Genomic DNA, 16,452 nt, shown 5'->3' with positions numbered 1-16,452 from the left:
TTACTATGAGAGACAACAGAATAAAAAAAAACGAAAAGAGTGGTTATGCCTGGAGTGACAACAGATACATGGTGATGCAATTTTTGAAAGCTTTCAATGATTTGCTTTCTTGAATAATGTTTACAGCAGAATGGTGATCGTTTAAAAAACTGGAAATTCTGTAGCTAAGTTTCTGGGCGCCGTAGTTCGTACGTATTTTTTCCTTATTTGACACTTTTAGTTGGCCGTACGTAACGGGCTTACGTACGCAACGCTCACTACGATGCGTACGGTACGAATGGCGCGTCCATCACACTTTTAGTTAGCCGTACGTTAGCGTCCTTTCGAGTGGACGTACCAAGCGCATCCTAAAATTCTCCGCTGTGCTTCTCCGCGCCATCTGGCGCAAGAAATGACAACTGATGTTTGAAAGGTTCCTGACATCAGCCAAGCCATGCCTCTCGCCAATCCTCCTCCAGCCGTTTTCGCTGTTTTGTTTGCTTCAGGTTGTGATTCTCGTGTGCTCCGCGACTACCACAGCAGCTATCGAAATGCCGAGAAGCATTTAATTACTGGTAACGAAGCTGGCTGCATCGCGAGTCTTTTTTTTTTGTTCTAAGAAAAACTATGCAAGCAGAAGCAAACGAAATAATTGACTAAAAGCCAGAGAAGTGCTCCGCTAGGTGTCGTTGCTACGAGGTAAACACGGTTAGGCCTGCAGCTTGAAAATCGCCAAATTATCTTAAAAACAGGGGCTAGTTATCGCTTATACTTCTGCGTGTGGGCGAGAGTGTGCGAAATAAAAGCGAACCGCTACCATTTGAGCGAGTTATCCCGTCGGAGAATGCAGCGGCGACATGTATTTATTTCGAAGCGGGCGAGCTGGGCGCCGCCATCTTGTCAACGCAACCCGTAACGTGCCCGTAGCGCACGCACGCAACGACACGATGCGTGCGTGCGTACGCAAGCGGCCCAGCGGTACGGAACGTTCTGCGCATGCGCACTCGCGACCCGCAACGTTCCTGCGTACGTAACGCCGTTCCGTACGGCCAACAAAAGTGTCTATTATAACTTATGTGCCGTATGTTGTAGCTGTGTGGTTTCGTGAGATACTTATGACAAAAGGCGGCAAGATCAGAATGCATTTGTTGGTAAGTGGCTAACGCCATCTTTTTGTTTATAACATTCCACAGTGTAAGCAATTGGTGTTTCCTAAACAATGGGGCAGTGTGGCTAAGGTATGGTGCATTATCCATTAGTCGCAGGAAGGACGGAAGGAAGGAAAAACTTTATTTTACTCTAGTCTTTTTCCTGCGGTTTGGGGGAATCTTCAGAGACGTTTTCTCCTTGATTCTACCCCCAGGAGTCTTCTCTGTCGAAGTCGTCCGCCTCTAATCAGTGGTCGGTTGCCCTCAGTCCAGGGCTCCGCTGGCCACTGCCGCCCGTTGAGCTCGCTGTACCAGACCTTCTTGGTCTTCACAGCGGTCGCTGGACAGCAGTCTCCCACTGCTCCGCACTCGGGTTTTGTATTTTGGGGACCACGTCTATGTTTTGGCAGGCCCATGTGATGTGATAGAGAGTAGGTTTTCCGTCGCACCAGGGACATTTGTCCGCGTATATGGTAGGGTGCATTTTGTTTAGTAAATGTAGGTTTGGGAAAGAGCCTGTTTGTAATTGTCTCCAAGTGACAGCTTCCTCTCTGCTGAGAGATTTGTGCGGTGGGGGATATCGCAATCTTCTGCCTCTGTAGTTTTGTAGTATGCCCGAGTAATCCCTGGGTGCTGGCGCGAGTTCCGCGGGCTCATCGGATGCTCGGAAAGTAATGCATCCTCGAGCTATCCTGTCGGCCTCTTGGTTCCCTGCCACCCCCGTGTGCCCCGGTACCCACACAATTTTGTGTGGGATCTTGTCGCTTTGTTCCTGGTTTTTAATTCTGTCGCTCGCTGCGAGGAGTATACGGAGTGCGTGACGACCTATCCTGCCATTCATGTAATTTCGGCAGGCTGTTTGAGAGTCGGTGAGTATTGTTAGCGACCGCCCGGTTCTATAGCCCTCCGCCACCGCTAGAGCAACGGCTACTTCCTCGGACTCTGCAGCTGTGCAGCCTCGGAGAGACGCGCTGGTCATTTCGCGTAAAGACGAATCGACCACCGCCGCCACAGCGATTTTGGTGTCTTCTCCTCTCCAAGACGCATCTGCATACACGGTCGTGGCTTGAGGAGCGTATGTTTTTTCGATGAATTCGGCCCTCGCTTCTCTTCTGCCTCGATGGAGGTTGGGATTTATGTTTTTTGGTATTGGCGCTACCTTGAGGGTCTTACGAAGCTCGTCGGGGATCGTTGCCGTCCTCGTCATTTCTCGCATCTGCTCGCGGTATCCGAGCCTCTGCAGGAGCGCTCTTCCAGTCGTTGTCTGCAACAGCCTGAGTTTTTGCGACTCAAGCTGCGCCTCTCGTAGCTCCTCAATGGTGTTATGTAATCCCAGGGCCATGAGTTTTTCTGTTGACGTGTTGCGCGGAAGTCGGAGCGCTGTCATACGCTTTGCGTAGCAGGGCATCCGCTTGTTGTATTTCGTTTTTGTTGAGGCACTGGTAGGGTAGGCTGTACGTGATTCTACTAACTACAAGGCTTCTGACTAGTTTGAGTGTGTCCTCTTTACGCATGCCATGTCGCCTGTTGGTGACGCGGGTGATCATGCGTGAGACTTGTAGTGTTGTTGCTTTGAGCAGGGTAAAAGTGTGAGTACTGCGCTGGTTGGATTGAACCCACATGCCTAAAATTCTTATTGTTGTCTTTTCGGGTATGGGTGTCCCGTCTAAGTAGACGTTGAGTTGTAGGTCCTCGTTGGTTGGGACGGTCCGGTTTTGCTTGCCTCTCCAGACTCTCAGCAGTTCCGATTTCTCGGTCGAGCATGCAAGTCCTCTTTCTGCGAGGTATTGCTCTACATAAGAGGCCGCTTGCTGTAGCCTTTCTTCCTTCTCTCCGAGACAGCCCGTGTTTGTCCAGACTGTTATATCGTCAGCATACGTTGCATGCCTGATGCCTTCGATGTTCTCTAGTTTTCGAGCTAGGCCTATCATAGCTATGTTGAAGAGTAGGGGGGAGATAACTGACCCTTGGGGTCTTCCCTTGTTTGGAGTGCGAATTTTGTCCGATCGAAGGTCTCCTATGCCGATGGTGGCAGTTCTGTCGGACAGGAAGGCTTTGACGAAGCCGTGGATTCTGCGTCCGCAATCCAGCTTGTCTAGGCCCGTAAGGATCGCTTCGTGGCTGACGTTATCGAATGCGCCCTTGATGTCCAGGGCCATTATGACATTTTCTCCCGTCCGAGGTACGTTTCGCAGGACATCTTCTTGTATTTGGAAGAGAACGTCCTGCGTCGAGAGCTTCGCTCTGAAGCCGAAAATGGTATGTGGTACACAGTCGTTATCTTCCATGTAATTTTGAAGTCTTAAAGTTACAACCCGTTCGTAAAGCTTGCCAAGGCACGACGTGAGTGATATGGGCCTGAGGTTTTCAATTTGTAGCTTTTTACCAGGTTTAGGTATCATTATTACTTCGGCGTGTTTCCAATCTTCGGGAACCGTCTTCGCCTCCCAATGTTTGTTAAGAAAGCTGAGAGAAATTTCTTTTATAATAAGTATATGTTTTCTATGCTTGTTTTAGATGCTGTGCCCCAAACAAGAAGACAATAGTGGAAACACGAATGTACCAGTGTGTAGCATAGTTGTTTCTTTAGCCACATAGGCAAAAGGTCCTTTAATTTATACATGATACCAATGGACCTAGAGATACCTGTGCGAACTTTTTCAATGTGAGGGGACCAGTCGAGATGTTCGTGAAATATGACGCCAAGAAATTTATGAGATATTGCACGTTCAATAGATTCATCACGAAATTGAATCAGTATTTCTTGTTTAATGCACTTGTTACGTGCGCGGAATATAATGTACTTAGTTTTTTTAGCGTTTAACTGCAGTTCGTTAGTGCGGAGCCATGTGGATAAGTTTTGCAGCCATATATTGGTTTCTACTTGGAGGGCTTCCAGATCTTGTCCGCAGAAGAATACATTGGTATCGTCAGCGTACAGTACTATTTCTGGTGTAGAGGGCACGTTAATTACATCATTTATATAAAGAAGAAATAACAGTGGCCCAAGGATTGATCCTTGCGGAACTCCATAATGTATCAGACCTAAGCTGGACTTTGCATTCGGAATGTTCGTGTACTGTTGGCGATTTGAGAGGTAATTCTTTATTAATGTGAGAGCCGTTCCTCTAATGCCATATTTATATAACTTGTACAACAATATCGGGTGCTTGATAGAATCGAATGCCTTTTTAAAGTCAAGAAAAACACCTAGTCTATTATCTTATCCTTAATTTTTATTAGCGCCATTTCAGTAGATTTCTCTTTCTGAAATCCATATTGCTGTTCTGCGATGATATCGTTTCGCTTGCAGAAGTTTAGTAGTCTGATGTTTATAACCTGTTCAGCTACTTTCGAGAGGACTGGTAGTACCGAAATTGGTCTATAGTTATTTATATCATTTCTATCGCCTCCCTTGTGTATGACGGAGACTTGCAATTTTTAAATTGTCTGGAAATATTCCGCTACTCAAAATCAGGTTGCATATATGCGTAAGTGGCTGACTAATCATGTGACTAAAGGATTTTATAGGTTGAACTTTAATATCATCAGCACCACATGCACTGCTACTTTTTAAGTTTTTGATTACTGTGCAGATTTCCAATTCTGTAGTTGGAAACATGAACATTTAGCTTTCGATGTTGGATGTGAGATACGATGTAAAATCACAGTTACTTGCCTGAGATTTACTTGAAGCCCCTGATATGAGAAAATGCTCATTAAGTTTGTCAGCAAGCGACGCCCCTGTGTAAGGCACACCATTTATAACGAGTTCAGAGATGCCGTCTCTCATTTTTGGACATTAGCTTGTTTACGGTATTCCATACCTGTTTAGGGTTGTTGCAGATATCAGTAAACTTATGTTCGTAATAACTGGTCCTGGCTTTTTTAATATCAGAGCTTAACTTGTTACGAATTCGTTTATACTCAATCAAACTGTCTATATTTTTTGTTCTTACAAAAGAGGCAAATAGTCTGTCACGATTTCTAATTCTTTTCAGAAGTTCAGCATTTATCCATGGTTTTCTGGCTTTTTTACACTCTTTGAATTGCACTGTAGGAAAGGCTTGATTATAGAGCTCGGTAACTGTTTTAATAAAGACGTCATATGCTGCAACGGGGTCAGACAGTTGAAAAACCTCTGCCCAACTTGTTTCTGCTACTAAGTTTCTAAATATTGTGGTCTTTGCTTCATTAATGATTCTATATGTAATCGGTGCACTGATTTTGGAATGACTCTGTGTTGTAAAGTATGGTTTAAATAACATGAATATAAATACCTGCAGGCACTATACCTGTAGACGCGGCGCACTGCGTTCCAAGACGCTTTCAGTCGTCGCGCAGCGGCGGCCCGTAGCCACGCGTGACCTGTTGACGCGGCGCACTGCGTTCCAAAACACTTTCAGGCGTGGCGCAGCGGCGGCCGGTAGCCACGCGTGACCTGTAGACGCGGCGCACTGCGTTCCAAAACGCTCTCAGTCGTCGCGCAGCGGCGGCCGGTAGCCACGCGTGACCTGTAGACGCGGCGCACTGCGTTTTCATTCGTCCCGCAGCGGCGGCCGGTAGCCACGCGTGACCTGTAGACGCGGCGCACTGCGTTCCAAAACGCTATCAGTCGTCGCGCAGCGGTGCCCGGTAGCCACGCGTGACCTGTAGACGCGGCGCACTGCGTTCCAAAACGCTCTCAGTCGTCGCGCAGCGGCGGCCGGTAGCCACGCGTGACCTGTAGACGCGGCGCACTGCGTTCCTTCAGTTGGAGGCGCTGCACTTTTGCTTTCGCAACCTACCAGACTTAACCAAAGCTAAGCCCCCATCAATTTTAAGCATGAAATGCTTTTAGCTCCAGTTGTCGGCAGTGTGGTGACGCCACGCCGAGACCGAGAGCCAACATCCGGGCACTGAATTCTACTCATTCGGGCACTGAAACGAGAACATCCGGGCACCGTACGAGATTTAACGAGACTCTCTAAGCACTCCTACAGGATCGGCATACAAGGAGGATAAACTTTATTTTCGTCGACAGATGTATCTGACGGTGTGGGGTTATAGCCCCATCAAGTGGCCATGAGCCCGTGGCGTTCGGCGACTTCTAGGGCTCTTGTCACAACCCGGATCTGTGTGTCCGAGTCGGAGCTGAGCAATGCGGCCTCCCACTGGTCTGGATTCGAGAGCTGCAAGCCGCTAGGGGGGTAGTCCCGAGGGCAAGCCCAGAGTATGCGGGATAGAGTGGCATGTTGGCCACACATTTGACAGGAAGGGGAGTAGACCCCAGGGTATATGCGGGCATATATCGCGGGGTTGGGGAAGGTGTTCGTTTGGAGTTGCCTCCACGCAACTTCTTGGGGTTTGGTGAGAGAACTAAGTGCGGGGGGATATAGAAGTCTACCTAAGCGGTAGTGCATGGTTATGTCATGAAATGTGACCATACGATCTCTCGCCGTCCGCAGGACGGGCGACACCACAACCCGGTCGACGAATCCTCGGGCATAATTGTGGGCCGCCTCGTTGCCTGGATGCGACGAGTGCGCAGGGACCCAGATCAATTGGATCGGGCGGAGTTGAAGTTTGGTGGAGTGGAGGAGAGAGAGGGTGACAGGGGAGACCCGGCCTTTGGCGAAACTACGAATCGCCGATTTAGAGTCGCTGAAGATGGTTTCTGCAGAGGTGGAGACCATCGCCAAGGCTATGGCCGCCTCCTCGGCATCTTCAGGCGATCTGACGGGAATGGAGCACGCAACTAGCGGCAGTCCACAGTAGTTTACAACCGCGAGCGAAAAAGCTTCGCGGTCGGGGTATTCAGCGGCGTCGACATAGACTGCTGTCTGATCTGTTAAATATTTTTTGTGCAGAGACTTAGCCCTGTGCTTGCGGCGAGCGACATGATACTCTGGGTGCATATTTTTAGGAAGAGGGGTAACGATAAGGTTACTGTGGATATGGTGTGGAAGCTGGACCCTGTCGGGTGCGGTTGTTTCGAAGCGTATTCCAAGCTTGTCGAGTATGTGACGTCCCGTGGAGGTGTGAGTGAGACGCTCGTACTGAGAAGTGAGATGAGCTTCCGAGAGCTCCGTCACAGTGTTGTAGACCCCTAATGCCAGTAGTTTATACGTGGGGGTCCGGTGGGGGAGATGAAGAGCCGCCTTGTAAGCCTGTCGAATAAGGCAGTCAACGCGGTCCTGTTCCTGGCAGCTAAGGTAGAGGTAAGGGAGGGTATATGTAAGGCGACTGATAACAAACGCCTGAACAAGACGTCAGAGGTCAGCCTCTCGCATGCCTCTATGTTTATTAGCAACGCGACGAATTAGACGAATGGTCTGCGATACAGAGACTGTAAGTTTAGCTAGAGTGTCAGTGTTTTTATTGCTCTGGATGAGGAGCCCCAATACCCTAATGGTGGATACTTCGCGTATGGGCTGACCACTAGCAGTAATGCAGATGGGAGGATGGCCGTGGAGGCCGGGTTGACCTCGGATGAGCAGCAGCTCGGATTTCTGAGGGGAGCACGAGAGGTCGGCTGCGGCTACATGGCGCTCAATGACATCGACCGCTTGTTGAAGTGCGGATTCGACCTCAGCATCGTTGCCTGTTGAAACCCAGAGGGTAATGTCGTCTGCGTATAAGGTAAGGGATAGCCGGGGGATAGCGTCTAATTTAGAAGGTAGCGTGAGCAAGGCGACATTGAAAAGAAATGGGGAGAGAACGGATCCCTGGGGGGTGCCATTGCTACCGAGGTTTATAGGGTCTGAGAGGAGAGAGCCAAAGCTAAGTTCAGCTGTACGACCAGAGAGGAAAGTACGTATATACTCGTAGGTACGGTGACCAGGATTTAACAGGGAGAGGTTAGTGAGAATAGCTTGGTGCGAGACACTGTCAAATGCTTTAGTTAAATCAAGCCCTAGAATAGCCTTTGTGCCCGCTCTGGTAGAGGGGCACAGTATCTCTCGTGAGAGCTGGATCATAATGTCTTGCGTAGAGAGATTTGAGCGGAAGCCAAACATGGTGCGAGGTAGGAGATGGTTATCTTCAACATAATTATTGAGACGGTTGAGAATGACGTGCTCCATCAGTTTCCCAGCACAGGAAGTGAGGGAGATGGGGCGGAGGTTTTCGAGAGCTAGTTGTTTGCCTGGCTTCGGTATGAAAGTCACGCGTGCATGTTTCCATGCTGCGGGGATTTTACCCTCTCTCCAGCAATCATTCATAAAGGCAGTGAGGGCCTCAATGGACGGCTCATCTAAATTACGGAGAGTTTTGTTGGAAATGCCGTCCGGTCCCGGGGCAGAGTTAGGACGGAGCTGAGTGAGAGCGAATCTTACCTCAGCTTCCGAAATCTCCTGATCGAGGGCAGGGTTGGCACCGCCCATGTAGGGGGGGAGAGGGTCCGGGGAAGTAGTATTGAGATAGCGTACACGAAGTTCATCGAGAAGATCCTGGTCTGAGCCGGGGTGTTGATGGACTATGCGGGAAATGGTGTCTCGTTTGGATGTTTTGCAACCGTCTGGGTCTAAAAGGTAACGGAGAAGGTGCCAGGTGCGAGTTAGCCCGAGCTGTCCACGCATGTTGTCACAAACTTGACCCCATTGCTGGGTAGTCAGTGCGATAGTGTGCGCCTCAATCTGTTTGTCTATCTGAGCTACTCTACGCCGAAGCGTTCTATTGTGGCGCTCTTTTTTCCAACGGTTTTGAAGGCTTTCGCGGGCCTGCCATAGGTGGAGGAGACGGCTGTCTGTATTGGATTGATCAGCCGTGATAGGTGATCCTTGAGTAGTAGCAGAGACATCTGCCTGCAGTTTGGAGATCCACTCGTCCAGGTTATTAATCCGGGTAGGCGCGTTCTGAGCACGTAGGGAACGAAACTTGTCCCAATCCGTGATTAGGGTCGGGCGACCTCTCCGGCGGAACGGGGACATGCTGAGGGTGGTCGCGAGGAGATAGTGGTCGCTGCCGAGGGTATTCCCAGTGTTCAGCCACTGATCGAACCGTACGTTTTTGCAGAATGTCAGATCAGGTGAAGCGTCAACAGAAACGCTGTTTCCTACGCGGGTGGGAGTGTGAGGGTCAGTAACAAGGGTGAAGCCCAGTTCCTGTGCTCGCAACCACAGAGTGTTACCCTTTCGGTTGGCGGTGCGGTAACCCCAAGCGGGGTGGTGGGCATTGAAATCTCCTACAATGAGGAGACCAGAATGGTGCGCAAGCCTGTTGACCCGGGAAAGAAGGGTGGTGAAGTTGCGTCTTCTGTCTCTTGGAGGGCTATAAAGGTTAAGAGGGCTCACCAGCTACAAGGCAACTCAGATTTGAACTTTTTCTGTCGATAGATGGCAGCACCTGAGTACCCCAAAAAGGAGGGAAGTTCTATTCCCCCTCCAGGTGTGTAAACTACACCGCGACACGAAAAAAAGTATTCGTTCTTCCGCGTACACAAAGTAGAGCCCAGAACTATCTGTAGGTATGCGGCCAAGGTTCCAGAGACCGAAGCACAAAAAAGTTGACCCCCCTCTCAAGCCATTGAGCACAGAAGGATGTGGGGGTCATACAATGGACCATTTCCCAGTAACCCACCAATTTAGCGTTTCTGGTTTGGGTCGCCTAAGCTTCCTTCAGTCTTTTCTGCGAAAATTCTTTTACAATGGTAAGGTGGGGTGACTGGTTTCGCCTGAGCAGACAGGTGTGGTCGGTTAAAATGGCTTGGTGCATCCGCAGGACATTACCCGGAAAAGGTTCCATTGTGTTGAACACCTATGTAGTCAGTCTCTAAATAAAAGGAAAGAAAGGAGCTCCTAGCACTGTAACGGACACGTGTCGTGTTCGTATCAGTGCCGCGCATCAGTGATTGCATCGCGCCGATGCGCAACAGTAATGCGCAGTAGGTTACAGCGTCCCGCTCGGCTCGCCCAGAACGCCGGCGCGCGTCCCGCTCGGCTTGCCCAGAACGCCGGCGCGCGTCCCGCTCGGCTTGCCCAGAACGCCGGCACGCGTCCCGCTCGGCTCGCCCAGAACGCCGGCAAGCGTCGTCCCTCCGGTACAGCGCTCTTGCTCGTGCCTATAAAAGCTGTGCCTTCAATAAACAGTGGTTCATTCTTGCACTGACCATGCTGCTGTAAGCGTCGTCCCTCCGGCTGGTTACAAGCACAAGGCTCATGGCTGGTCTTCTTCCCTTTCCCGCGTAGCCTTCTAGCTGCAGAAGGATGTCCTCGATTGTAGTGACAGCGTGCAGCTTACTTTGCCTAGTCTCGTACGAGCGTTCCCAGGGCCGGACACCCATCTTCCGCTTCTCAGCACCAACAAGGCTTGAGTTTGGCTTGTTCTGACGGTAGCCATCATCTTGTGGCACTTTTGTGCGCCATACTTTGTTCCCTGATTTGTCTCAAGGTGCTTGAATACCAGCAGGCAACAAGTCAGCAGAAAATGCCAGCAAAGAATTTCAGGTACGGGAAGCGTAAACGTGCAGGTGCACTGATTGCGAACACCAGAAAGAGGCAAGCTCGTGATAACGAACCTCCTACGTGCAAAACACACTATCCCCTCTATGGTGGCGACCTTGCCCACCCTGCTGAAGATTCTGCGTCCCCAGAAGTCAACGAGCACAACCCAAGGCCGGCAGACGTTGAAGCCCCCATCAAAGAATCCGAGGTGTCAGGAAGTGCCCTGTCATCTTCAGTGATGAGCACAACAGAGTCGTGCGACGAAGATATTGCTAATGGAGGTCCCGCGATCACCACCGTAAAGAGCGGCAGTGCAAATGCTGGAATTCAAGGGCGGCGCATTGTTAGCCTTCAGTACCTGTTGACCAGCTTGCAAAAGACCGCCCTCCATGTTCCCTTCAACTGCACTTTGGCGGATATGGACTGTGTGTCTGAAAGAAAGCAAGGTCTACGAAGCACGTTGACTCTTGTATGCAGGATGTGCCGAAGGAAGGATGTCATCCACACAGACCCGCCATCTGATGCGCAAGCTTCCAGCGGCTGCGGCGATATAAACACATCAGCGGTGTGTGGAATAATGTAAATTGGCTGTGGCTTCTCAAACCTTAACGAACTGCTTGCGTCTATGAACATCCCAAGAATGTCATCGGACACTTACACGAAAATAGAGGACGACGTTGGCAACATTCTCAATCAAGCCGCCTGGGAGGAAATGAAAACAGCGGGCGCAGAGGAGGCAAGGCTGGCAAGAGAATGCGGCGACATTGACAGTGACGGTACACCCACGATAGCAGTCATCGCAGATGGTGCGTGGTCAAAGAGATCCTACAGGAACAAATATGACGCTCCGTCAGGCGTGGTGAGTGCACGAATTTATTTAGTTGCCATAGCGGTAAAAAGCGCTGCATTTTGTACTTGAAATATTTCCCACTTGTTCTTTCGGCTAATTGGGGAGGTATGGAAAAGATCCGCGCTTTCATAACCTAGCTGCATGTACACGGGGCTATGTACCGTTGTGATCGAAAGGCATCAAACTGCCTAGAGGTAGTTTTAAAGTAGCACTTGAATAGCAGGCATGATAAGCTGAAATACCTATATGTTCGAGCGATTAGCAGTGCAGCCAGTAGGGCAGCTTCTTGACTAATATTGGTCTTACTCTTTCAGGCTGCTATCGTTGGTCACAGAACTGGAAAGGTCCTGTACCTTGGCGTGAAAAACAAGATATGCGCAATGTGTGGCCGGACTCCACAAGGTGCCACCCCGAAACAGCATCAGTGCCACAAGAACTGGCAGGGAAGCTCAACAAGCATGGAGCAAGCTATTGTGGTGGAAGGCTTCAAGAAAAGCGTTGAGCTACATGGCATCAAATATACAAAACTTATTGCTGATGGCGATTCCAGCACTTACAGATCTATCGTAGCAGCAGCACCGTATGGCAACCAGCGGGTTGAAAAAATTGAGTGCAGGAACCACCTACTTCGAAACTATGCAGCAAAAATAAGAGAGATCGCTCAGAAGAAGCGGCTAGAAAAAATTCCTCCTAAATTAAAGAACTCTATTCTCCAAGCAGCTGTTCGCCTACGGCATGGAGTTGCAACAGCAATAAAAGTTAGAAGCTCTGAAGAGGCATCGTTTTCTGAAAAAATAGACCGTCTTGCTCATGACATAAAGAACGGCCCAAATCATGTGTTCGGAGACCACGCTAACTGCGCTGATTACTTCTGTTCCGGAAGCAAAGCGGGAGAAGAAAATATATTTCCTGAAATAGTTCAAAAAGGCATCTTTGAAGAAATTTGTGTTGCCATGAGCAGAGTGGTTGCAAACACGGCGAGCCTAATAATGGACGTCGATAACAATGCTGCCGAACATTACAACTCCATTGTGGCGAAATTTGTAGGAGGAAAGAGGATAAACTATTGTTTGAAAAGATCCTACGAGACAAGGTGTTTTGCAGCCTCCTTATCGCTCAACTGCCGAGGAACATACCACGAAAAAATCGCGCGCAGGATTTAGGGAGGGCAGCTTGGAGGATGCACAGAATCATTTGTGAAGGCGATAGTTTCTAGGAGGAATTCAAAGCGAAAGCTACCGAAAAAGAAGATACCAACCACTTCACGCTGCAAGCGCAGAGAAAAGGAGCGACATACTGGTGCCGATGCTGATTACGGCTTACCAGACATGGAGCCCGGTGCTTTTCAATCTACTTCCGACACCTTCCTGAAATCGCTTTCGCTATCAGCAACCAACATCGAAGACCTGCAGCGAGCAACGTCGAAGCAGAGTGGATGCACTCTGTGGAAACAAGAAAGGCGAAAGAGATTGACAGCATCATTGTTTGGTGCTATTTGTAAAATGAAACCAACGACGGGATGTGGGCGGACAGTTGGCGACATCCTGTACAAGGAAATAACTTCCGAAGCGATTCGGTATGGAAAAGACCACGAGTGCTTAGCACTCAAGCAAATCGAAAATGAGTGCAACGTCGTGGTGAAGGAGTGCGGCCTGTGTTCTTGACGACCGGTGTTCTGACGACCCTTGTTGCGGCTCGCATGCATGCCAAAAAAAAACCTGCCCTTGACGACGCACTCAACTAAAAAAAAGCACGAACACGCAGTCACAAACTTGTCTTCGCCCCCAAACCACTCACACACACATCTCTCTAAAGAGTGGACGCATGCCAAGCCACCAATGAACCATTTGCAGAAATCTGTAAGTCAGTGTCTCGTTCCCAGGTGACACTCTCGCATTCTTTGTGGAAGAAGTTCCCTCTTCTGAGAAAACTCAGGAATGTCGCCAGTTTACTTCAAGATGGCCCTAAGAGAGCCGTGGAAAGAGTACAATGGTACAGCACACAAAAGGGGATCGCAGTCAACCAGCTGTTTCTATCTGCAACTCCGGCTACGTTTCTCGTTATTGAGCTCCTAAGCGAGCGAAGCTGACCTTGAACACCTTGACGTAAACACTCGCATTTTTGCGATAATTACGAAGGTTCAAGTAAAAAAAAAAATTTTTATGTGCGCAAATATATTTTTTCAGGAACTATGACATTTACATTTCTTTGTTGCTACACAATTTCCGCGTAATTTCGTAAGCAGAAGCACACCAGAATTACTGTAAATTTGCTCAGTTCAGCTATGTTTTCTTTGTGAAGTTGGAATTATATGAGGTATGAGCTTTATAAAACTGTTATCTTGAGTTCTTACAGCAAAGACGCACTGATTAAAATTTATGGCCATGGAGTGACGGCAAAGTAACGTGCGATACTTTTTTTCGGTAACGGTAACGCGTTCCTTTTTTTTAGTGTAACGAGTAACGTATTTAGTTACTTTTTTTCGGTAACGCCTACAACACTGTAATTATTAAGGCGGAAGCCTTTAATGTCTCATCGTTGTAAGCAGCAGTTGACAGAAAATGTCACGCTTTTCAATTGGTGGCAACGGTCGTGACGTCACAGTGCGCGAATTTCAAACCGGGCCAATTGTACTTTGGCTAGTAACCATGCAACCAATTGAAGGCATCGTATAGTGATGCTCCAAGTAAGTGGGACTGAGCTTAGTTAATTGCTTAATTGTCCAATTAGCCTAATTAGCTTTACTAGTCAGGCCATATAAATAAATAAAACGGAATCGAACCCCGGTCTTCGGCGTGAGAGACGAGCATGCTACCCACTCCGCCATGCCTGCTTGATGGTTTGGAATGAACAAAGGCGCGTCTAGTGAATACGGTGTCTTCACTCACTCTCATCCTCCTCCATTCCCTTCCCGCGAGGTTTAGGTGTCCACCAACAAATGCGAGACAGATACATTTCCTTTCCTCAAAAACCAATTTACTGACGAGCGATGCGTAGAACCAAATGGGCGATGGCGTTCTATGGACTCCTTGGCAGCGTTGCAAGACGCTGTCGCGTTCCACTCTTAGGGGCATCAGTGACCACACACTAGGTCAAAAAAGTGCCCCCCTGAATTTTGTGAGACAGTTACTGCGTAATTTCCTTTCCTCAAATACAATTTTCATTTTCTTCATTACGGCTCCTCTTTATCTTCTTTCACTCCCACTTCCTCCCTTCCTCTACGGTGCGGTTCAGGTGTCCACCGAGATGACAGAGAATTACTGCGCCATTTCCTTTCCTCAAAAAGCGTTGCGTTCAAAGGGCAAGGCATCGCGCTGAACGGGTGGTGTTCCGTGGACTCCCTGGCAGCGCTACAACGCGCTGTCGCGTTCCACTCCTAAAGGCATTAATTAGCAGTTAATTAGTATTCAGGCATTAATCAGTAATTAACCATTAATAAGTGATTTGTCATCACTTAGTAATTAGTACTCAATTATATGTGACGCCACCGGTGCCACAGAAACAGCGAAGGTGGTGCGGAAAACGCTTCCGCCTCTACCCACTTTAGACAGTCAAAGTGCCCCCTGAAATTTTTGGTAATAAGAAAGTAAAAAGAAGGACCAGACGTCGCGTGTTTGCATAAACTCGATTTTAGCGAGTGAAGACCGGTTCAACTGCAGCGACACCAAGCTTCGAGCCTCGCATTGCAAGCGAGCAGTGGTAACATATCCAAGATTGAGGCACGCCACCGCTGCTTCGGAGATGCGACGGCGCAAGCAAAAACAATTTCGCGCTTATCCTTTCCCCTCCGTTTTTTCGGCTCGACAGCGTTTACAAGCACATCGGGGCAGGGAGGAGTTGAGTCAACCTACCCCTTTGCGCGGAGTTGACTGGTCCCGACTCCTGACCCGACACGGCGCGTTTACATGAACCCAGTAACCGGTTTTTGGCCGGATAACTCGACACACCTGCGTTTTGGTGCAAACAGTGCCTTACTGTGTGTGTGTGTGGGGGGGGGGGGGGGGGGGGGGGTAGCTTGTAGGTGTGGCCTTGCATCTCACTTCTTTTTAGCACCACCAGCTCGAGAAAAAAAGAAAAGCAGGAATCTTTTAGAAATACAGCCCAAGCAAGAAAAAAGGAAAGAAAGAAATGAAGTTCGTCCGGGTTCTAAGAAAAACGCATGCGCACGAACACAGACAAGCAAGAAGTTGGTGGTAGAGTGCAGTAGCGACAAAATATTCTGTCGCCAGATGGAGCCACGCCGCGCTAGTAAATTTTGGCGCGAAATTCAAATCCCCTCAGAAAATACATACACAACTTTCAGAGCCTGTAAAAGGCTAACACTAACTTCGATATGGATAAAAATCGTGTCTTAACAATCAAGAAAGAAAAAGGGAGGAAATGTTGCGGACGAAATTTTAATTTTTGGCTTGGTTTTTTCACGAGATGACATGAAAGACCTACATATCTAAAAGCACCATTTTTCTGGAACTTTGCGTCTAATTGGTAAAAAAGTGAAACTTAAACAATAAAATCTGCCCGCAACATTTCCTTTATTCATTCAAGAAGAAAACGCTGCCACAAACCTCATGAAAATCGAGCCATATTTAGACACGGTATAGCTTCTGAAAGTTCCCATGTATTTCCTATGGACACTGCCACTGGTGAACCCTCTTAAGAATGAAGAGGCTTTGGTCGCCCCTTTTACGAGGGAGGAGTTCGAGCTAGACGCAGTCTACCCCAACGTCGTCTAAGGAGTGTTGGACGGCTGTCAGGTTGCGTTGAACCAAAATAGCGGTGTCGGGAGTGGTGACATCTAGGGGGGAGTATGGTTTATAGCCAGGTAGTTTAACTGGGCCATGAGTTTCCTGAAGGGCGATGATATCAGGGGGGGTGTCAGAACTTTGGACATACTGCTGCAGGTTGCCTCGCTTGCGGCGAAACCCCCTGCAGTTCCATTGCCACACATTAAGTAGGTGGCGGGGCGCCATGGTGAAGTGTGGGTAAAGCTAAAATGGGTAGGGTGGTGGGAGCGTGCGGCAAGCGACCGTATGGTTTAACGCGCGTCGTGTGG

The 16,452-nt window shown here is 48.9% G+C and overlaps 2 protein-coding genes across 3 annotated transcripts in view; one reads left to right on the top strand and one right to left on the bottom strand.

Annotated features, from left to right (window-relative positions):
* The window catches only part of LOC149360501 (presenilin-1-like), a 66,792-nt gene extending 60,786 nt beyond the window's left edge, over positions 1-6,006 (bottom strand). The window contains exon 1 of one of the 2 annotated variants that reach the window (XM_089572354.1): positions 5,408-6,006. The gene's annotated coding sequence lies outside the window, so the exon portion shown is untranslated. The remainder of the gene's footprint in view (positions 1-5,407) is intronic. The other variant, XM_089572356.1, reaches the window with a different exon arrangement.
* A 3,369-nt stretch (positions 6,007-9,375) lies between these two features.
* On the top strand, positions 9,376-14,173 carry LOC149360500 (uncharacterized). Its single transcript, XM_089572357.1, has 2 exons — positions 9,376-11,408; positions 11,714-14,173. The coding sequence occupies exons 1-2, from the start codon at positions 11,175-11,177 to the stop codon at positions 12,560-12,562; spliced, it is 1,083 nt and encodes a 360-aa protein (XP_089428483.1). The 5' UTR covers positions 9,376-11,174; the 3' UTR covers positions 12,563-14,173.
* Positions 14,174-16,452: the final 2,279 nt, after the last annotated feature.

Source organism: Amblyomma mixtum, chromosome 2 (assembly GCF_055824585.1).
Source record: "Amblyomma mixtum isolate Tamu chromosome 2, ASM5582458v1, whole genome shotgun sequence".
Lineage (NCBI taxonomy): Eukaryota > Metazoa > Arthropoda > Arachnida > Ixodida > Ixodidae > Amblyomma > Amblyomma mixtum.
The sequence above is the reverse complement of the archived record's forward strand: the minus strand, read 5'-3'. Positions and strand labels throughout refer to the sequence as shown.

What these genes read in the sequence shown, in the direction of transcription:
- LOC149360500 (XM_089572357.1), top strand. Translation starts at nt 11,175, where the DNA reads ATGAACATCCCAAGAATGTCATCGGACACTTACACGAAAATAGAGGAC. An exon ending in ATGACGCTCCGTCAGGCGTG is followed by an intron (nt 11,409 to 11,713) that starts GTGAGTGCACGA and finishes TTACTCTTTCAG; the next exon opens with GCTGCTATCGTTGGTCACAG.